Raw genomic sequence first — 21,961 nt, 5'->3', positions numbered from 1 at the left:
CAGGCCGCCATCAGGCCGCCGTCAGGCCGCCATCAGGCCGCCGTCAGGCCGCCATCAGGCCGCCGTCAGGCCGCCATCAGGCCGCCGTCAGGCCGCCATCAGGCCGCCATCAGGCCGCCATCAGGCCGCCATCAGGCCGCCATCAAGCCGCCATCAGGCCGCCATCAGGCCGCCATCAAGCCGCCGACAGGCCGCCATCAGGCCGCCATCAAGCCGCCATCAAGCCGCCATCAGGCCGCCGTCAGGCCGCCATCAGGCCGCCATCAAGCCGCCATCAGGCCGCCATCAAGCCGCCATCAGGCCGCCATCAAGCCGCCATCAGGCCGCCATCAAGCCGCCATCAAGCCGCCATCAAGCCGCCATCAAGCCGCCATCAAGCCGCCATCAGGCCGCCATCAGGCCGCCATCAAGCCGCCATCAGGCCGCCATCAGGCCGCCATCAAGCCGCCATCAGGCCGCCATCAGGCCGCCATCAGACAAGCTCAGAGCATTTTGTCTGATGGGTCACATGTGTTTGCATCAGTATATGTTCTTATGAACTCTGGAAGAAGGTTCTGGGTTCCCCTGTGCAAATATAACCGTCTGAAACATTCATTCGAACTGCTCTCCATTAACCTGATAAATGGCTGATTAGTGGGGCCTGGACAGAGTAACAGGAGGTCCAGACGATGACCACCAGTAGCATGTAGAGGATGTATTGTATGTGAGTGGAAATGGTGCTGCCGATCTGATATTTGTGCTCTTATGTAATTCTTGTTTTAATGTTTTTATTTATTTTGTTGTTTTGTTGCAGTTTTGCCCCTGCTTCCAAGATAATTGTGTCCTATGGGAGACTAATAAAATTACCTTATCTTATCTAAGTACTAACCATATAAAGTAAAACAATGGTTTGCGCAACACAGAAGGTCAGAGTAATCAACAGTATCAAAAGCTGAGGTCCAACAACACCAAGACTACAGGGCCCGACCCATCAGCTGTCAGAAATGTCACCGAGTATTTTTAGTAAGGCATACACAGTGCTACGTTGTTGTCACTGGCATTTATCAAAAATAGAGTTATTTTCTACATGTGGTTGTTGCTGGGCAAAATTAAGTTTCTGTAGAACTTTGGATATGAAAGTATAAAACCAAGACTAGGACCAATCATATTAAAAAGTTTTTCCAATAACTTACTGAGAAGTGTCAAAGTTATTTTATTTAACTACAACAGGCATAGCCCTTTACAAAACCCTACAGTTTACAAATATTTATGCTGGACATGGAGACATAAGGGGCAGACGTTCTAACATCATTAGTCAATTACGTTTCACGCAGCAGTCTCAGGTGTTTCACATCTAATCAGATAAATACAGAGTGAAGAACAGGGACGTCATGCAGACCATCTCCACGTAAACGAGGGTGAACAGCAGGTATATCAGATGGCTTAACTATGTGAACTCTGCAACAATATGGATTATAACCATTATATATGTATTTTGGTACAATAATTAATTTCTCAAAGTTTTTATTCTGTTTAAGATCTATGTGGGTTTAATCTGCTTGAAATGTCCTCCACTAATCAAACTCAGTTGAACACAACTTTTAATCTGCAGCGTCAGGGAATCCTAGGAGTGGCGTTTTTTTCCACGGTGACAACGCTGCCATGCTGTGTGTTTCTTTTCATCAATGTGACAATGTTGTACACCTTGAGGAGTAAAGAGGCGTTTCGAGAGACGTCTCGTTTTATTCTACTGTTTAACCTTCTGTTTTCAGACACCGTCCAGCTGGCACACAGTCAGTCCATGTTTTTATTGTCTACCTTTAGAGTAACCCTGCTGTATTCTGTATGTGTGGTTTTACTTTCATTCAACAGCCTCACACTCAGCGTTTCTGTCATCACACTGGTGGTTATGTGTCTAGAGAGATACGTAGCTGTGTGCTTTCCATTCAGACACAGTGTGTTGATCACTACAAAAAACACAGGAGTGGTTATTTTGTTCATTTGGTGTTTTAGTTCACTTAGGGTCATTGTTGCACTGAGCCTAATTTTTAAATTTTCTTTTTACAATGTAAAGGAAATGCAAATGGTAGACTTCTGTGGTAAAGACAGTGTGTTTTCTGATCCAGCTTCTGACATTTTTAACAGAGCTGTCACCTATTTTCTGTGTGTACTAGGTGGTATAACCGTTATTTTCTCCTATACTGGGATCATTGTAGCAGCTCGCTCGGCCTCCACAGACAAAGCTTCAGCCAACAAGGCGCGAAGGACTCTGCTGCTGCATCTGCTGCAGCTGGGCCTCACACTGTCCTCAACAATACACAACTCATTGCTCATAGTTATCTCGAGTAATCTAGACAGGATTCAAGCTGTGAACATGCAGATTGTCCTTTATGTTTGTGTTATTTTCCTGCCTAAATGCCTGAGCTCCCTTATCTACGGCCTCAGAGACCAAACAATTAGACCTGTTCTTATGTTGAACCTCACCTGTCAGTGGAGAGGCTCAGCTTTCATTTCCAACGTCCAAGCTAAAAATAAAATCAGAGTACATGTAAACTGATGGATGTGATTTCATTATAAAGGTTTATTTTTTTACTTGTACATTTTAATCACCACAATTATAAAGAGAAACCCTTGGTTAAATTATTTATTTTATGACTGCTACTGCAATGTAATTGCTACAAAATAAATACAATTTGTTATGTCCAGACAGGAATTTGAATGGTGGTGTTTTGTACAGAGCTAAAACTGGCATAAGAATCATTTTCTATCAGGTTGATTCATCTCAATCTGAGAGTAGAATAAATTCATACAATAACCAAGTCAAAATGCTAAAAAGAATGTCAGGGAAAACTGCAATGTGGTCGTGGAACACTGGACCAGCTCTACACCCTCAGCAGGTCCTGGAGGGTTCTGGGAGTTCGCCCAACCAGTCTACGTGTGTTTTGTGGACTTGGAGATGGCGTTCGACCGTGTCCCTCGGGGAGCCCTGTGGGGGTTCTCCGGGAGTATGGGGTACCGGGCTCTTTGATACGGGCTGTCAGGTCCCTGTACGACCGGTGTCAGAGTCAGGTCCACATTGCCGGCAGTAAGTCGGGCTCGTTTCCGGTGAGAGTTGGACTCCGCCAGGGCTGCGCTTTGTCACCGATTCTGTTCATTAATTTTATGGACAGAATTTCTAGGCGCAGCCAGGGTGTTGAGGGGATCAGTTTTGGTGGCCTTAGGATTGCATCTCTGCTTTTTGCGGATGATGTGGTCCTTTTGGCTTCATCGGGACGTGATCTGCAGCTCTCGCTGGAGCGGTTCGAGGCCGAGTGTGAAGCGGCTGGGATGGCGATCAGTGCCTCCAAATCCGAGGCCATGGTCTTGAGCCGGAAAAGGGTAGAGTGCCTTCTCCGGGTCGGGGGGGTGTCCTGCCCCAAGTGGAGGAGTTCAAGTATCTCGGGATCTTGTTCACGAATGGGGGAAGAAGGGAGCGGGAGATCGACAGGCGGATTGGTGCAGCGTCTGCCGTCAAGCGGGCGCTGTACCGGTCCGTCGTGGTGAAGAGAGAGCTGAGCCAAAAAGCGAAGCTCTCGATTTACCGGTCGATCTACGTTCCCACCCTCATCTATGGTCATGAGCTTTGGGTCATGACCAAAAGAACGAGATCGCGGATACAAGCAGCTGAAATGGGTTTTCTCCGTAGGGTGGCTGGGCTCTCCCTTAGAGATAGGGTGAGAAGCTCAGTCATCCGGGAGGGACTCAGAGTAGAGCCGCTGTTCCTTCAAGTCGAGAGGGGCCAGTTGAGGTGGCTCGGGCATCTGGTCAGGATGCCTCCTGGACGCCTCCCTGGTGAGGTGTTCTGGGCACGTCCCACCGGGAGGAGGAAGACCCAGGACACGCCGGAGGGACTATGTCTCTCGGCTGGCCTGGGAACAACTTGGGATTCCTCCAGAGGAGCTGGTGGAAGTGGCTGGGGAGAGGGAAGTCTGGGCCTCCCTTCTGAAGCTGCTACCCACATGACCCGACCCCGGATAAGCGGAAGAAGATGGATGGAAAACTGTAATGTATTAAAAACATTAATATGAGGTGAAAGCCTGTTTGAGGAGAAAACAATGAAATAAAGAAAAACACTATAAAAAATTGTATAAGTGAGTCTATTGATTTGATTTACCTTTCATAAATGGCATACTCATTGTACCAAACTATAACTCTTTAAATGTATAAATAAAACCTCCTTTTAATTGTTTTAGTTATTTTTATATTTACCAGGATTCTAGTGGAAGTCAGAACTTGACTAAACTAAGGGACACTAGTGAAGACATTTATAATCAAGTAAACGGTTTGATTTCGTCAGTTATCACAGTATTAGTCTCCCGTACCAACGCAGAATATTGTACCTGAAATACACTAAAGCCCCTTTTTAACTGGAAAGTCGCACACTAATCAGTTGATGTGCGGTCCAGTTTTACCTTAGCTAGTGAGCTTTGTCATTATTTGCTCTGTTCCTTTTTATTGTGGGCAATATGTGATGCAGCAACACTCAGCAATGAAGAACTTTGAGGTTCTGGTTCCTATGGACTCAAATAAACACTGATACTTAATTTTGTCTTTTAAATTCATTGTTGACCCAAAGATAATAAGGACTCAGATCAGCTGATTATTTTGTTTTACATAAAAACTTTACATTCTGGCATTTTATTATTTTAAATATTCAACCCTTTGTACACAGAAACCTAAACCCTTACAGTTCATTGTCTTAGAATATCCGACAGAAACTCTTCTAAGGATGTCACTAGAGGTAGTGAAGGACTAACAGAGTTTAGTTGTATATATTCCAATCAATCTCTTCAATAAGTCTGGCCTGTTGAAGGTTAGCCTTGAATATATGTTCCTCTAAAACCACATAGGACAAAGCGTACTAATCCAACAGTAGTATGTTTTACAGTATTTATATCAACTTGATCAATTTTTAAATCATTTAATCTAACAACAGGCCAAGCATGGGCGTATGGGTATGGACGGTCGTCACAACTAATATTCAAGGGATATAAAATAGTCCCGACCAACTTTTGCCATATTAATTAAAAAAAAATTATATATATATATATATATATATATATACACAAACATATATATATATATATATATATATATATATATATATATATATATATATATATATACATATATATATGTATATATATATATGTATATATATGTATATGTATATATATGTATATATATATATATATATATATATATATATATATATATGTATATATATGTATATGTATATATATATATATATATGTATATATATGTATATGTATATATATATATATATATATGTATATATATGTATATGTATATATATATATGTATTTTTTTAACAAAACAAAATAAATAAACGAAAATCTACATTGATTAGTTTAATATTTCAATATACTACGCAGTGGTAGCATTCATTTTAAAATTCGCTGTTATGAACTATGACGACCCATGCCGCTATTGGCTCAAGGAACGTGGATCTTTGATTGGCTGCAACAGGCGGCGGCCAGCTGGACACACGAAGCTTGGTCCATGGTGCTGAAAGTGAACGCGTCTCCTTCTGAGTTTGACATTTATTATGAGTCTCCGAGACCATGTCGCCACCAAAAGAGAAAAGGACGACAGACATTAGAAGTTATTTCGCTACCTCGGCTGTAAGTACAGTGAGTGGAGCCATAAGTTAGATATCTATCACGCAACGCATTTGTTGTAAAGTCCGGTGTTTAGTAAGGTCAGCACGGAATGTGAGGTAGAATAGGTCTGTTAATTAGTGATGGGCAAATGAAGCCTCATGAAACAATGAAGCTTCCGGCCCATTGCTTTGCCCAAAAGTTAATTACTCGATGCTTCATTCATTTCTCACTAGTGACATCTGCTGGTGAAGCTGTGACAGCCTTGGTACTCAGACAGACATATTTAAAAACAATTAGTAAGTGCGATATTGTCCCAAAGTTTTTGTCAAACTCACGTTTAGTAACAGGAGAGTCAATTAAATCCTATTTAACTAATCTGTTTTAGTTATTAAAATTATTTGTTGCCAATCCTAATGGCTGTTTTCTTCTGTCATTGACTGATTTAACAGTAGACATTTGTTTTGGTGTACTCGGAGTGCAGTGCTTGTTGGGGCAGACAGTTTTCTTTGAGTTTTGATTTGCCTCCTGAAAAACTTTCTATTGGCTTTCTGATCTGATCCCTTATATTTTTACTCATAAGCCAGAATTTTACTCGTCCAACAGCTTTCAGTCTGTTTCTGCTGTGCAAGACTGATATATTTTTGCAGAACAAAGAAATAGTGGAAATTTCAAGAAGGTGAGAATTTTGGATGTGAAGGGTTTAATTATTGTTATTTAAGAATCTTGTGAGTGAATCATCTCAAAGTTGTCACTGATGTCAGATTTTTTCTTCTTGCTGGCTCCATTTAAATCAAGTTTATTTGTGTAGCACATTTCAGCAACAGTGCACTGTCAAAATGTTTTACTTAATAAAAACATAAATATAAAGTCATAAAATATGCCACAATCAACCATTGAGAAAACTGGTAACAAACATTACACTTTGATGAGTGTCATCATCAAAATCATTAATACACATGAACTATAAAAGGTTTCTTTTATTTCGGCCACTTATGAAGACAAATACTCCACTCATGCGATCAAACAGTGGCTCATCACGCTTTTATTTTGAAAACCGACACGCAAAATGAAGCAGTCACGTGACCCATGCAATGCGAGGCCTCGTTTGTTGCCAGTTACGTGGTTTTCAGCAAGACGACACAAGTCTCGAAGCGGGGCTTCATTGACACGCCCCCTTATTACTCGGTACAAGCCTCGAAGCCTGGCTTCAGATAGACCATCACTACTGTTAATTATGTAATATTTTTCACATAGTATGCTCAGACAGCTTATTAAGCCAATGTGGTGCCCCCCTCTCCCCCCACTGGTCAAAAATGGCGGCGGCGGCGGCAGCACCAAACCTACGCCCTTGGGCCAAGACCATTACAAAACTCTATAGTTTACAAATTGGTATGCAGGACAGAAAGATAAAAGGGGCAGGTGTTCCAACACCATCAGCCAATTAGACATCACACCGGTCTAAGATAATTTGTCTCTGATTAGATAAATATAAGCTACAGAAAGACAAATTAGGCAAACTCTCCCAGGTAAGAGTTTGCAAAGGAGGGCTGCTGTTTGTTTTAAAGACATGAACTTCATTACAATCTAGACTATTACTATGAAATACTTTTTTGTGTACAGCACATGTTTTCATTTATGTTTTTGTTCTGATTGAAATTAATGTGTTTGATTTGGTAAACATGTCCTCCTCTAATCAAACTCAGTTGAACACAACTTTTAATCTGCAGCGTCAGGGACTCCTAGGAGTGGTGTTTTTTTCCACGGTGACAACGCTGCCATGCTGTGTGTTTCTTTTCATCAATGTGACAATGTTGTACACCTTGAGGAGTAAAGAGGCGTTTCGAGAGACGTCTCGTTTTATTCTACTGTTTAACCTTCTGTTTTCAGACACCGTCCAGCTGGCACACAGTCAGTCCATGTTTTTACTGTCTACCTTTAGAGTAACCCTGCTGTATTCTGTATGTGTGGTTTTAGTTTCATTCAACAGCCTCACACTCAGCGTTTCTGTCATCACACTGGTGGTTATGTGTCTAGAGAGATACGTAGCTGTGTGCTTTCCATTCAGACACAGTGTGTTGATCACCACCAAAAACACAGGAGTGGTTATTTGTGTCATCTGGTGTTTCAGTTCACTAAAAGACTTTATGCAGTTGAGTCTAGCTTTAAAAATGTTTTTACACGATGTGAGCCCAGTCCAGATGCAAGACTTCTGTGGTAAAGAGAATGTGTTTGTTGATCCAGCTTCTATTATTTTTAACAGAGCTGTCACCTATTTTCTGTGTGTACTAGGTGGTATAACCGTTATTTTCTCCTATACTGGGATCATTGTAGCAGCTCGCTCGGCCTCCACAGACAAAGCTTCAGCCAACAAGGCGCGAAGAACTCTGCTGCTGCATCTGCTGCAGCTGGGCCTCACACTGTCCTCAACAATGCACAACTCATTGCTCATAGTTATCTCAAATAATCTAGACAGGGTTCAAGCTGTGAACATGCAGATTGTCCTTTATGTTTGTGGCATTGTCCTGCCTAAATGCCTGAGCTCCCTTATCTACGGCCTCAGAGACCAAACAATTAGACCTGTTCTTATGTTGAACCTCACCTGTCAGTGGAGAGGCTCAGCTTTCATTTCCAACGTCCAAGCTAAAAATAAAGTCAGAGGACCTGTAAAGCAACGGATTTAATTTTATTTGAACAACAAAAAAAGTAAAAATAATAATCAGAATTGATGTATTTAACTTTCACAGACGAATGAGTGAAACTTTTAATGGGAATCTCTGAGTATTCTGTCATTGATTTCGACTGAGATAATTAGGAAGGTAAAATAAATCTGTTGTGCACAGTGCTGCTGTTGGTTTCTCCATAATGTTTCACAATGCAAGTCAATATAAAGTTACTGTGACATATTAGATTTGTATTTTTTCTTTGTGTGTGGTTTTGGGAACTGACGGTCTGATGGGAAACCTCCCCACTTCCTCGCTGTCCAACTGTGACATCTGCTGCGCTCCTCTTGAGTCGCTCTAAGACCACAGGAGAATTAAAGGGGAGTTTATTTTATTAATTAGTTTTGTTTATTTTAAAATGTAATTATCTTTATGTATTTTTTATTGTTTGTTTAATAATTGTGTTTCATCTTATAACATTTTTATTTCGGGCTCTATTTTCTATTGCTGTATTAAATGAGTGGGTGGCTCTTCTCTGTGGTCAGAGTCTGGTCAGTGCAGCAAGCTGAGAGACGCCGAACTTCAGCGCATCTTACAATCGTAGCTTAACAACTTAACTGACAAACCACAACAAAAAAGAATAAAAAATATCTTTACATTTACAGTACATTTCATCTCTGTTTCACCAAACGCTACTCACAAGCGATTCAAATCAACACAACAGTTAATTAATGATATGGAATCAATGACCGGCCATTAAGGCTGGAGGACTGATTTGAGCGAAACAGACCTGCTTCAAAGAAAACTCTGCACCTTATTTGAATATAAAAACATGAAATACAAAAGAGCCTGAAATAAAAATGTAGCAAAGGACAGAGTTAAAATATAAGGCTTTGAAAAACGTAAAGTAGCTTTACAAAATATCAAAAATTAATTAAGGATATTAATTCATTAAAAAATAATGACTGGGAAAATACGCTCTCTATATTTACTTTGCTTATTTATCATGAGGAGTTGTTTGTAATCAATAACAGTATTTATGTAGATTTGAATGAACCAGTTCTCTAGTGTTGTCTGGACAAGCAGCACAAAATAAAGCCTACACTGGATAAACTGGATATTTTACACCTGCTAACAACTGACTACATTGTTCTAGCCTGCAGTAAAGTCTATCAAAGAGCGGAGCAGCTTTAAAAAACCTGTGCTTTAATATGTGGACATCAGGACAACCTATATGGAGTCCTATAGTGGGCCGATATGAGATGATTTTATTTTAAATTATTCTCCTGGATGGACCTCAGTTTAATAAGTTTTCCTTTCACTTCTGCATATTTAATTAATTAGTATTAGTTTGTAAAAGAAATTATGTTTTTCCTTTGAGAATCTGACGTAGAGTAGTTCTTTGTCACCATATTTAAAAGATGGTTTTGAATTCCTAAAAGCTACAAGAAGAAGGCAAACTTTACTCCTTCAGCTTGGTTTCTGAAAATATTTTTTGTCGCATCCAAAGCGGCCAATCAAAGGTTCTGCCTTTCGCGTCCACGTTTTCGTCGCAACCACTTCCCAACAAATCTCTGGAAGGCAGGTCTCTGCAGATGGCATAAATAGTGCAGCTCTGGAGTTGATGGGTTGCAAAGACGGCATGATGGTGGATTTTTGAATCACAATCCAAAACCTATGAGTTGAAGTGGTTGTTAGAGCAATAGTTTTATTTTTGTAGTGTTTGGGGAATTTGACTTTATGTGTTTTTAAATACTGATGAAGATGCTCACCAATCAAACTGAGAGGAACAACACTGCTGAGCTGCAGCGTGAGGGTCTCCTATTGGTGGTGTTGTCTTCTGTTGTGACAACTCTGCCCTGCTCTGTGTTTCTCTTCATTAATCTAACCGCTTTATACACCCTGAGAAGTAAAGAGGTGTTTCGAGAGACAGCTCGCTACATTCTTCTGTTTAACCTGCTGCTTGCAGACACACTGCAGATGGTAACGAGTCAGTGGCTGTTTCTCCTGTCTCTCGGTAGAGTAACTCTGTTGTATCCCATCTGTGCCTCTGCGTTAGCATTTTATTCTCTTCTTCATAGAATTTCTTCAATAATTCTGGTGATTATGTGTTTAGAGAGATACATAGCAGTTTGCTATCCTCTCAGACACAATGCCATCGTCACCACCAGAAACACCACCATGGTCATTTGGGTCGTTTGGACTTTCATTTTGCTAAATGTTGCAATTCAAATAATTCTAATGTTCGTGTTTTTATCAGAAGAACAGCAAGTAATGCAGATGGCAGACTATTGTGGAAAAGGGGATACGTTTACTGCTCCAGCATCTGACATTTACGACAAAGTCTCGACCTACTCCCTGTTTGTGCTCGGAGGTGTAACGGTCATTTTCTGCTACACTGGTATCATTGTAGCAGCTCGTTCTGCTGCCACAGATAAAGAATTAGCCAGCAAAGCCCAGAGGACTCTGCTGCTGCACCTGCTGCAAATGGGCCTCACGGTGTTGTCAACAGTACACAATGCATTGATAACACCCATCTCCAAAAATCTAGACAGAGTTATTACTATGCGCCTTCAGATTTTTCTTTATGTTTCTGTGTCTATTCTTCCTAAATGTCTAAACTCCCTCATTTATGGTCTGAGAGACCAAACAATCAGGCCGGTCCTCATACTCAATCTCAGCTGTCAGTGGAGAGGCTCAGTTTCAATCCCTGTGGTTAGGAATAAGAAAAACCCCAGAGTGCATGTCACTTGACGGCTATTATTTCTAGTTTTATTCTGAAATTCATCTAACTTGGGTAAAACAAGTTTTGTAAATGTGGCACAGAATTGTTTTCCACCTGTGATGTGTTTGTGCCTTACTGTATATTGAACATAATAATGACTGACAGCTGATGGACTAAAAGGTTTTATTTCTATAGCAAGATCCTGCTATAGAAATAAAACTAATTTATTAAACGTATGTTTAATGATTAAACATATCCTGAATTAAAGGATACGTTGCTGATTATGTGCTGCTGGGTAACACAGTCGGCCTACAGATGTGGATGTGAGATATCCATTAAATATTATGTAATTGGACTCCATGTTATGGCTGATCATCTAAATCAGTGGAGCCAAACTCATTTTCGTTTTGGACCACATCAAGATCAGGAATGTCTTTAAAGGTCGGGTTGTGGCAGAATATAGTCGTACAACTACTTATTAACACACTGATAAACTACAGCTTTCTCTACATTCATCAGGTACTTCTAAAGTTAAATATAACTGAACATCTTTCCACATCGATGTAATTTGGCACTACAAAAAACAATGGATTTGATTTGATGCAACTCTTATGTTCAAGTTTGATTGGCTGGATTTCGCCCACATGATATCTGTCTGCTGATGTTTATTTTTAGTTACTTAGAAAACTATTTTCAAACCCAGTCATTTTTGTTGTTGTTGTTGTTTTACAAACAGCTTTCAATAATTACAACATTAAAGTAAATAAATTCAAATAAAGTAAAACATGATATTTTAACGTCTTTTCATCAAGATTCGTGTTTTGTATTTGCCTTCATCTAAAGATCTGAGTGGGGAGTGGTTGCTCATTCCCAACAGCAGGTGAATCTGGACACTAGATCTACGGCCTTTACTTTTTTGTTATTAACATTTGTTTCACCAGGAAAATCCCATTAATATTAATAATTTCATTTAGAAGACAATTCAGGACTCACAGAAGCACAGAATTTGCATAACATCCACAACAATAACCTGAAAAAAGTTTTTTCTTATATGAAATGTTGAAATTTGTGGAAAATAATTTTAAAAAAACAGCAACACGGATTCCAACCTAATAATAAGAAAAATATATCTAAACTAGTATTTCTGGTATCTTGGCTTCATTCTGTTGTGAAAATCCAATTCACACAAAAACAATTTTTATGTTATACTTTACATTTTGTTAAAATTTTGTTATGCTTGTTATATCCAGAGCTAGAAATCAGAAAACGTAAAAATTTATAATGGAGTAAAAACTTTTTCTCCTCTAATAGAGTCCATTACTTTTAGCAGTGAAAACAGACAGGCAGTTGTAATTCGTTGAAATCGCCACTGTGGGGTGCAGTTGAGTTTTCCATCCGCTTACTGAGCTCTTGTTTTGAAAGAACCAGGAAGTCGTCGTGTTTGATTGTTCTGGTCGGGGTCCGTTGACTCCTGGTCCTGGTCCTGGTCCGCTCAGCCTCCTCCGGTCGTCGCCATGGTGCAGATGATGGAGTCGCAGTGCGAGTACTTCATGTATTTCCCGGCGGTGCCCATCACGGACCTGTCGGACCCGGCCCGGTACCGCAGTCTGCCCCGCCGGAGCCACCTCTACCTGGGCGAGACGGTCCGCTTCCTGCTGGTGCTACGCTGCCGGGACGCCGCGGCGACACCGAGCGAGGCCCCCGGTAAGGCGGGCGGCAGGGGGGAATTGGCGGGGGGCGGAGAGCCGCAGGACCCGGTCCGGATCTGACCCGGTTCTCCTGGTTTCACCGGGCCCCTGCGTCGTTCGGACGCCTCGGTGTTCCTGGTTTTGGGGTTAATATTCAGCGCTGGACCTGTTCTGTCCCCGGACCGAACCTCCCTGGGGCTGTTGCTGCAGAACCAGGCAGAACAACATGGAGGAAGCATCATTTCCGTGTTCGTCTGGTCATTGAAACACAAACACACCGCCGTCATCAGAGCGCAGTCATTCATCAGAACCGGAACCGAACTGGGTCTGAGCTGAGCGGAGCCTGCAGCAGAAACCACAGTCTCACTAAAAATAACCAATTAATTTCAGAAACTCAGAATCAGAAAGTGAAACTAATTCATTTCAGCGGTCTGAAATGAATTAGTTCTGGTGATTCTGACCCAGAATCCAGTGTCGGGAAACAAAAGTATGACATCAGAGCCATAAACATTAGTTTTTAATTCAGTAAAGCTCATTTCTCTCCGGGTTCTGGTTCTGGACTTCCTGAGACATTGCTGGACGTCTCAGCGCTGGACAGACGTGGACTGTTTGTACTGAACGCTTTCCTAACTCTACTGCTGACCAAGCTCTGCCACGGTGGTACCACAGCTGCTGGACCGTTTTGGACCTGCTCGGCTGCAGCTGAAGCTCTCAGCCGAAGGTTCTGGGTGCTCCAGCTGCAGTTTGCGACGATCTTTCAGGATCTGCTCCTGTTTTGGTGCATTGAGGGCCACCATTATAGAGCTCACCTGTCTGCTGGTTTTCTTTCATTATTATTTTAAAGGAGCAGTGTCATGTTTTCCAGCCACATAGGGTCCGGGTCCCATTTTCTCACAGCGGTCCAAACGGCTCAGTAAAATCCGATCTGTGGAACTAAGCCGATAAATGAATTAACCAGTAAATTAATTTATAAATTAAAACAAATTCAATCATTTCTATTCGTATGATCTGTTGTATTCCTCTTCCTACCAAAAACTAAACTCTTCAGTCTGACGCTTTGGTCTCAACTATATCCTTTTTTTAAATTTTGTTTCTTCATAGTTAATATTTTGTTGTTTCTTGTGTTTTTATTTATTTTGAATATTTAAAATGTCTTCCAGTTCCAGTGTTAAATGTTCCTTAGAAATGAAACTTTATTGATATTTGAGAATGAGTTCTTATTGTCCTTACTTGAAAATTGTCTCAAAACAACCATATTATCATATGGCAATAACTTCTGGGACAATTTATAGACCAGTAAAATGTGTCACTGTGACACCCTCTCAAAGATCAATAGTTTCGTGTCTAATAACACTTAAAATAGATGTAATTAATTAATGTAACGTGTTAAAATCCTGGTTCTAGCTTAAACTCTCCGAGCCAATTAAAAGTCTGGACGGTCTGATGAAGCTCATGGCGTTCCTCTCCCTGCAGGGGGCGCTGACGTCACAGCGGCCGGCTTCGGCACAGAGTCTCCCAGCAGCCAAGCGTGGCGGGAGCTGGCCGGCTCTCTGTGCGCCGTGGCCAGCGTGAGTCCGGGTGAGAACAGCCGTCACCGTGGCAACCACCACCAGGACTACCAGAGCAGCGGCGACGAGGACGGCGAGGACGACTACATGGCGGCGGCGGAGGCGGCCATCGCAGCGCTGGGCAGCAGGGTGGACTCCCGCTGCCGGAGCTTCAGGGACTGCAAGCCGCTCCTCATCCACAACTCCTCCGGGACGGCTGCCAGGGAGTTCCGCAGGGCTCCGGTTCAGGTAGAGGAACGTTCACAACACATGTGGAAAAGTCCTGAACCATCATGCGCTTCTCTATTGTTTCCTTTCACACAGAGAAACCCAGTGCAGGGCATTCTGGGTAAATAAAACCAAAGCAAATTCTTTAGCCTAGCGCAGGCAGGAGAAATGTCTTGTGGTTTTTAGCCAAAGGCTAAAGAGAAATCCTCCAATCGCTAAAATGTGACGCCTCCGTTTTAGTTTAAATTTGGGGAAGAAGGAAGTTGCGCTCAGTGTCTTCAGAGGGTTTTGTGATGTTTCCTTCAGTGGTTCTTGGTGCAGCGCCCCCACAGGCAAGGAGGGGGACAGGTTGCTCAAGGGTTCAGGTTTTAATGCACCGTCTTCATCGGCTCTGAACTTCTTCTCTTCAGTCTCCTCTGGATGAGCCGGTTGTTTTGACGGACGAAGTCATCTTCCCTCTCACCGTCTCTCTGGACAAACTCCCAGTCAGCGCCCTGAAGGTCAAGGTGAGCAGGTGGAGCTTTCTGTTCCAGCCTTTGTCTGGTTTGTTCTGTGTCTGGTGAGAAGCAGCTTTGACTCAGCAGCTGCTGGGCCTCAGTTTGTTGAACTGACGTAGACGTTCTGGGAGCTTCACGCTGCCTTCTGCTGCAGGTCATGGTGACGGTGTGGAAGAAGGAAGCAGAGAAGGTTGAGGTGCAGGAGCTGGGATACCTGAGCGTCCTGCAGCAGCGAGAACCCACACACACCTTCAGACACGACCTGAACACCTTCAAGGCTCAGGGTACGACACACACCTGTGCTCTGCTGCACCTGTCTGGACTTGTAAACCCCCTCAGCTCCACCCGCCGTGATAAAAACCCGTCTGTCCTGCCTGGTGAGGAGTTCTGGGATAAAGTCTGGATCCGCTCCAGTTTCGGTTCTGATGAAAGTGTCAGCAGTTTGAAGGTTTCATGTGAACCACCGAGAACTAGAGCCAAAAAGGATCACTTCTCCTGTTCTGGTTCAGACTCTCTAATCGGTCCAAACAGTCTGAAGGTTCCAGCTTCACTTTAAAGTTTCATCAGAACCGTTCCGATGACCCAGAACCACCTGCAGCCATGTAGAGACAGGAAGCTGGCTGAGCTAACCCTAAAGGACCAATCATAAACATTAGTTGAGGTAATAATATAGGCTGTAGTAGAGGCTAACGTTGAAGCGCTATACCAACATGGTCTTTAGTGGAAGCTAATGCTAAAGCTGCATGATGTCGGGCTTAATGCTCAACATTTAGTCCATGAGGTATTTCCTGTCTTTGTGTTGCGTAAAAATTTTCTACTGTCCTTTTTGCGTACGATAATATTTCTTGGTGCAGTACCAGCTTCAGACACAAGTGGCAGTGTTTCTAATCCAGATGAGGTGAAAGAGCCTGCAGAATAATGATGTGATGATGGTTCTGTTTGGTTCTGTCCACAGTGAGCACCACGCTGACCGTCCTGCCGCCGCCCACCGTCCGCTGCAAGCAGATGACCGTTTCTGGGAAACATCTCGCCGTCCTGAAAGGTTCGACTGAATCCAGAGTATTCACACCCTCAGCTGTTTCCTGTTCCGTAAGGCTCCATGCCAAACATCAGGCGCTTCATTGTGACACTCGAAACTGAATTGCCAAGTCCAAACCTGAATGCATCTCAAAATCTGTTTTCCATCCATCCTGACTGGTTTCTAACTGGTTTCCAACTGGTTTCCTCTCAGTCCTGAATGAATCTTCCCAGGAGGAGCTGAGCATCCGGGACGTCCGGATTCTGCCCAACCTGAACGCCTCGTACCTTCCCATGATGCCGGACGGCTCCGTACTGCTGGTGGACAACGTCTGGTACGTAATGGGGTCAAGGGTCAGCAGCAGGGTCAAGGGTCAGCAGCAGCTCTGACTCCTGTCCCCTCCTGCAGCCATCAGTCCGGTGAGGTCGGCATGGCGTCTTTCTGCCGCGTGGACAGCAGGGCCTGCCGCCTTCCCAGCATGCTCGGCGCCCTGGAGGAGCACGACTTCCTGTTCCAGCTGCACCTGAACGACGTCCCGCAGGACGACTCCAACGAGGTCGGTCAATCAGCCGCGACGTTACTGACGATCAGCGTCTGAGAAACGTTGAGATGTTTCCTCTCATCCTGACGAAGAGTCGCACCAGAGCAAACTCAGCTGCTGATGCGGAGGCCCGTCTCCATGGCGACAGATTCTGGCCCTCCATCTTCAGGATGAGCCATTCAGTCCGGGTTCCTCTGTGTTTTCAGGGTTTCGAGGTTCCTTTGGTGGCGGTCCTGCAGTGGTCCACTCCCAAGATGCCGTTCACCAACTGCATCTACACCCACTACAGGTAAACCCGGAGAGGCTGTAATAATTCAGTTCATACGGTTAATGGGAACGATAGGCCTGATGAGGGATGTTTGATGTTATGACGATCTCTGGATCTCTGCTGATGAAAACGCATCATTATATTAGAGTTGGTCTGGGCTCCTCTGGCATCAATCACCGCATCAACGCGGCGCAGCATGGAGACCAGTCAGAGGTTCTGCCGAGGTTCTGGTCCGGGTTGCTGTGATTTCTGTCATCATCTCCCTCCTGAACTGAGTCACACAGTTCCAAATCAGATCATTTGTAACCTGACAGCAGGACTCGGTCCAGATCGTTTTCTCCCTGGTCCAAACCCAATTCTGTCGACTAAATCAGATATTTAAAATCCTTTTCACTGATCTGATCTAATATTTGATTTTTTTTTCCTTCCTCTCAGCCAGAATTATGTTTTTTATCTTTTTTATTCCGATTTACTGAGGCCACCTGTAGTTCTGCAAGTGGCCACCAGGTGACGCTCTGACCCAATCCGCTGTTCAAACAGCAGAACTGAAACCTCCGAAACTCAGAAAACGATTTAATTTTCTTGTTTACACTTTTTACCTCTTCCTACATTCTCCTTCCTGTTTTTGTCTTTCTGAGTGTTTCTGGTTCTGCCGGGTTGGGTTTTGGGTCAGAACTAGGCCTGGTACCGGACCTGTAACCACCTTTTCCCCGCCTCTCCTTCAGGCTGCCCAGCATCCGTCTGGACCGGCCGCAGTTCGTCATGACCGCCAGCTGCCCCAGCTCTGTCAAGGTCAAAGAGCACTTCAAGGTCAAATACGTTCTGATCAACAACCTGCAGGACTTCCTGGCCGTCCGGCTCGTCTGGACCCCTGAAGGTCGGTTGGGATCGACACCGGTCCTCTAACTTCCTGTAGACGTCGCTCTCTTCTTCTTCTGTGACAGAGGAACATTTTCCTTCCTGATCCAAACAGGAAGCTGTTTCTGCTGCTCATCAGATCAGAAACAACAAAAGTCATAAAATATTTTTATCCAGAGAAAACATCTGGAAAACCCAGAGACGATTAATCAGGTTAATTGATTATTGAAATAATCAGCTAATTCAGTAATCGATTAATCGTTAACTGGAGTTTAAAGACTCTAAAAAGCCGTTAGCTGAAAGAACACGGACAGAGAAATTGATCCCAAACTGAACAGAGATTTAAATATTAAGATGAAAAATCTCCTGTATCTTTAAATCTGCTGGAGGTGGTTCTGTTCTGACCCGGTTCTGGATATGTCCAGGTCGCGGTCGGGGCGAGGACACGGCGCTGGCCGCCGTGGTGTGTCACACGCCGCTCAGCAACCTGGGCCACTGCCGCAGAGGAAGCACTCTGTCCTTCAGCGTGTCCTTCCAGATCCTGAAACCAGGACTCTACGAGGTGGGTGGACCAACGCCGCCGCCGCTGGTGCTACCACCGCTAGTGCTGCCGCCGCTAGTGCTACCACCGCTAGTGCTACCACCGCAGATGCAATCAGTTCAATAATATCACCACTGATGTCATCCAGAGGCGCTTTGCAAAACAAAAACTCTCTTCAATTCAGTCAGACATTCACTCCAGTTGATCCTCGTTATCATTCAGTTCTTTAAACTTTATTATTCAGATGGGTTTAAAAAACGTTTCCATCTAAGGCAGGGATCTCAAACTCCAGTCCTCGAGGGCCGCAGTCCTGCAGTTTTTAGATGTGCCACAGGTACAAAACACTGGGATGAAATGGCTTAATTACCTCCACCTTGTGTAGATCAGTTCTCCAGAGCCTTAATGACCTAATTATTCTATTCAGGTGTGGAGCAGCAGAGGCTCATCTAAAAGTTGCAGGACTGCGGCCCTCGAGGCCTGGAGTTTGAGACTCCTGATCTAAGGAAACCCAACAGAGAATCCAGTAGTTGACCTGCAGCGTCACTCCTCCTGACCAGCAGAGGGCGACAGTGGAATCAGCCAAGCTGAAGGCCTGACCAGATGTATCTTCTATAGAGAAAAATAACTGAACATAAAGCAGAAATAACAGCCAAATAATCCAAACTGGAGAGTAGTAGGAGAAGAAAGTGAGACATTATGTCCAAAACATGTGAAATTTTATCTTTGTAGTTTATAAAATCTATATTTCTTGACCCAGAATGTCGGCACGTTGTTTTATTTTAGCTCTTCAATAAAATGAAACGTTCTCTATGCATTAATTTGACTTGTGTTCAGGTTTTCTGTCATTAAACCAAATCAACTTTTTGTCTGTTAATTAAATGTTTTGAGCTCTTCTTCTATCAGCTTTGTGTCGTCTGAGTTCTCTGACGTTTCCTTCTCTTCCAGCTGAGTCAGCACATGAAGCTCAAGCTTCAGTTCACTGCTTCTGTCTCCAACCCGCCGCCCGACGCCCGGCCGCTCTCACGTAAGAGCCACTTCCTCCGTCCAGCTATAGGTTCTGGTTCTGGTTCTGACATAGCAGCAGGCAAATGTGACCCAAATCCGATCTGTTCCGCTTCCATATGCGGAAGTTGGTTAAACAACAACCAGGAAAAACAGAGAAACCCAAAAGTTAACACTTGAAATAACAGCAAATTGGAGAGCAGTAGGAGAAAGAAGGGAGAAACGGTCAGTTTGTAGCAGCAGCTACGATAACGCAGAAAGAAATCGGATTTATGCAAAACGATCAGAACTGAGAATGAAAACCTGGTGTGGGATCGAAACGTTGGATCCCATCAGCTGCGTTTCTGTTGACCATAAAGTTGTGCTATTTGACTTTTTCAAAATGGCGCCACCCACAAAGAAGAAGACAGGAAGTATTTGGAGGATCATAAGGCAGCATGTTTTTAAATCACGTAGCACATGAACAAACTAACATGTGATTTTAATTTAATTTCTCATTAAATGGAAACACCACCATTATGAAGTTGTGTTTTCTCAACGTTAGCAGAATATCAGCAAAGCTTTGCCTACACTGTAATGGAAACGCGGCTACAGTTAGCGCCCTGGTTCCAGGCTGCGGCTCTGAATCCACAAATTAACCAGCAACAACAGGAACGCAGCCGAAGCCCAAAAACACTTTCAAAGATTAAAGACAGAGGAAGTTCTGCTGATCCCACAGAAGGAACTTAAATGTTTCTATAAATGGTGACGCATCCAGAGAAGCTCTGAAACTGTCTCCTTCGTCTCCATGGCAGCCGACAGTCATTAGGGGCAGCTGTGGCTCAGTGGGTAGAGTACTCATCCTGTAATTGGAAGTTTACAAGATGAAGAGTCGTCATATGTTGATGTGCCTCTGGGCAAGGCACTCGACCCAGGTTGATCTGTGAAGGTGGATCTAGTGTCAAATGCTTTGAGTGTATTATTGTTTACTAAAACCGTTTACCATTCTCTGGTCCACCAGGTAAAAACAGCCCGTCCAGCCCCGCTGTGCGGGACCTTCTGGACCGGCACCAGGCCAGTCTGGGCCGATCGCAGTCCTTCTCCCACCAGCAGCCGTCCCGATCGCACATCATGAGGTAAAACATGTCCAGGTGGATGGCCTGTCTCCATGGTAATTCCTCTAACCCTGTGTGTGTGTGTGTGTATGGGTGTGTGTGCAGGACGGGCAGCGCCATGGAGCGGCGGGCCATCACGCCGCCGGTCGGCTCCCCAGTCGGCCGGCCGCTCTACCTGCCGCCGCAGGACAAGACGCTGCTGTCTGTGGATAAGATCGCCAAGCGGGAGTGCAAGGTTCTGGTGGTAGACCCGGTCAGCTAGGCCGCTCAGCTGGACCAGAACCACCAGATGTGAAGCTACTGAGGAGTGGAAACGTTCACCTCCACTCAGAGACTGATGGATATTTATTGTTTTAAAGTGTTTGCAGCATTACAGGTCCAGAACATTTCCTGAACGTTACAGAGTATTATGGAGGTTCTGCTCAGTTTGCTGCTGATTTGGAGGGAAACCAGACAGGCAGGTGGGTTCTGGAAACCGGAACCGGGCCCGTTTCCCTCGGATCAGCACCAAGCTGCAGACGTCTTCCTGCTGTTTTGTTTTATTTCCCGCTCTGAACCGGAGTCGCTTCTTAAAGTGTTACCTCATTGTTTCTGGAGTATTTAACGGTTCGGGCGGCTTCATCTGTTTACAATCAACACCGTCGTCCTTCCTCTCCAGGTTACTGAATGTAAAGACCCGGTCCGGGTTGGGCCGGTCCGGGTCGGTCCAGTCCAGACACTGATGAGTTCCTGCTGTGATTCCACAATACAGGCTGATGTTTAAAACTCTGCAGATTCTGTCTCATCTTTACCTGATGACCACCACCCGACCAATCAGAGCATCAGCTCAGGCAGCTGCTCTTACGCCACCTGGTGGTCGGTGCAGGTACTGCAGCTTGACTCAACGGGTTGGTGCAACTGAAACAAACATGGTGGCTTCATCCTGATATGATGCTAAACGGAGAAAAGTGCGTAACCAGAGACAGCTAGCATGCTAACTGTTAGCACGACGAGGCAATAACATTGGAAATACTGGTCAGACACATTGGCCACACAACGGAGCATTAAAGAGAGCCATGTTGTTTTTTGAATTACGAGAATTAAGACAAAATATGAGAATAAAGTTGCAAAGATAATAGAACAAAAATCAAAGTATAACAATTTTTTCTCCTAATTTTACGACTTTTTCTGGTAATATTCTGTCTTTATTCTTATAGGAACAAGTTTTGTGATAAGAAAAGAGTTCATGTGTTGGTATAATAAACAAACGATCATCACAGTCTAACTGCAGAGACGCAATTGTTCTGCCCCCTACCGTTTAACATAAGAACTGCAACACTACGGCTGAGCCTGAAGGGATGAAGGTGATTGTATAACCAGCTTTTCTCTCGCTGCTCGTCCGGTAGCAACAGCCGCCATGTTGGATTCTGAGGAACCATTGATGACTAAAAGTCCCAGATGTTTGCCACACGTTTACGTCAAAAACCAATAAGATCAAGTCAAGGAGAAACTTTCCTGGTTCAGAGAAGAAGATAACAGAGGCTGATTCTGATTGGTTGAACACCCGACGACATCTGCAGGCTGGACAGGTGAGTAACTGCAGAGAGCAGTTACTCACCTGTGTGATTCTCTGGTAAGTTGTCTTACTGCAGACAGCAGCTGCAAATATTCTG

General features: G+C 43.9%; 4 protein-coding genes across 4 annotated transcripts; all 4 read left to right on the top strand.

Annotated features, from left to right (window-relative positions):
• The first annotated feature begins 1,543 nt into the window (after positions 1-1,543).
• LOC122845285 (odorant receptor 131-2-like) lies at positions 1,544-2,536 on the top strand. Its single transcript, XM_044141493.1, has one exon. It carries the CDS (start codon positions 1,544-1,546, stop codon positions 2,534-2,536), a length of 993 nt encoding a protein of 330 aa, XP_043997428.1.
• Positions 2,537-7,321: 4,785 nt separating this feature from the next.
• LOC122845284 (odorant receptor 131-2-like) lies at positions 7,322-8,323 on the top strand. Its single transcript, XM_044141492.1, has one exon. The coding sequence runs from the start codon at positions 7,322-7,324 to the stop codon at positions 8,321-8,323; it is 1,002 nt and encodes a 333-aa protein (XP_043997427.1).
• Positions 8,324-10,013: 1,690 nt separating this feature from the next.
• LOC122845457 (odorant receptor 131-2-like) lies at positions 10,014-11,456 on the top strand. The gene has a single exon (XM_044141760.1). It carries the CDS (start codon positions 10,061-10,063, stop codon positions 11,054-11,056), a length of 996 nt encoding a protein of 331 aa, XP_043997695.1. The 5' UTR covers positions 10,014-10,060; the 3' UTR covers positions 11,057-11,456.
• Positions 11,457-12,439: 983 nt separating this feature from the next.
• On the top strand, positions 12,440-21,079 carry trappc14 (trafficking protein particle complex subunit 14). The gene is made up of 13 exons (XM_044141758.1): positions 12,440-12,731; positions 14,189-14,511; positions 14,901-14,996; positions 15,142-15,271; positions 15,943-16,029; positions 16,219-16,339; positions 16,414-16,561; positions 16,753-16,835; positions 17,540-17,691; positions 18,098-18,234; positions 19,159-19,237; positions 20,216-20,330; positions 20,415-21,079. Exons 1-13 carry the CDS (start codon positions 12,542-12,544, stop codon positions 20,569-20,571), a joined length of 1,818 nt encoding a protein of 605 aa, XP_043997693.1. The 5' UTR covers positions 12,440-12,541; the 3' UTR covers positions 20,572-21,079.
• Positions 21,080-21,961: the final 882 nt, after the last annotated feature.

The sequence above is a fragment of the Gambusia affinis genome, linkage group LG15 (assembly GCF_019740435.1).
Source record: "Gambusia affinis linkage group LG15, SWU_Gaff_1.0, whole genome shotgun sequence".
Classification (NCBI taxonomy): Eukaryota; Metazoa; Chordata; class Actinopteri; order Cyprinodontiformes; family Poeciliidae; genus Gambusia; species Gambusia affinis.
The sequence above is the reverse complement of the archived record's forward strand: the minus strand, read 5'-3'. Positions and strand labels throughout refer to the sequence as shown.

What these genes read in the sequence shown, in the direction of transcription:
- LOC122845284 (XM_044141492.1), top strand. Translation starts at nt 7,322, where the DNA reads ATGTCCTCCTCTAATCAAACTCAGTTGAACACAACTTTTAATCTGCAG.
- LOC122845457 (XM_044141760.1), top strand. Translation starts at nt 10,061, where the DNA reads ATGAAGATGCTCACCAATCAAACTGAGAGGAACAACACTGCTGAGCTG.
- trappc14 (XM_044141758.1), top strand. Translation starts at nt 12,542, where the DNA reads ATGGTGCAGATGATGGAGTCGCAGTGCGAGTACTTCATGTATTTCCCG. An exon ending in CGACGCCCGGCCGCTCTCAC is followed by an intron (nt 19,238 to 20,215) that starts GTAAGAGCCACT and finishes CTGGTCCACCAG; the next exon opens with GTAAAAACAGCCCGTCCAGC. An exon ending in TCCCGATCGCACATCATGAG is followed by an intron (nt 20,331 to 20,414) that starts GTAAAACATGTC and finishes GTGTGTGTGCAG; the next exon opens with GACGGGCAGCGCCATGGAGC.
- LOC122845285 (XM_044141493.1), top strand. Translation starts at nt 1,544, where the DNA reads ATGTCCTCCACTAATCAAACTCAGTTGAACACAACTTTTAATCTGCAG.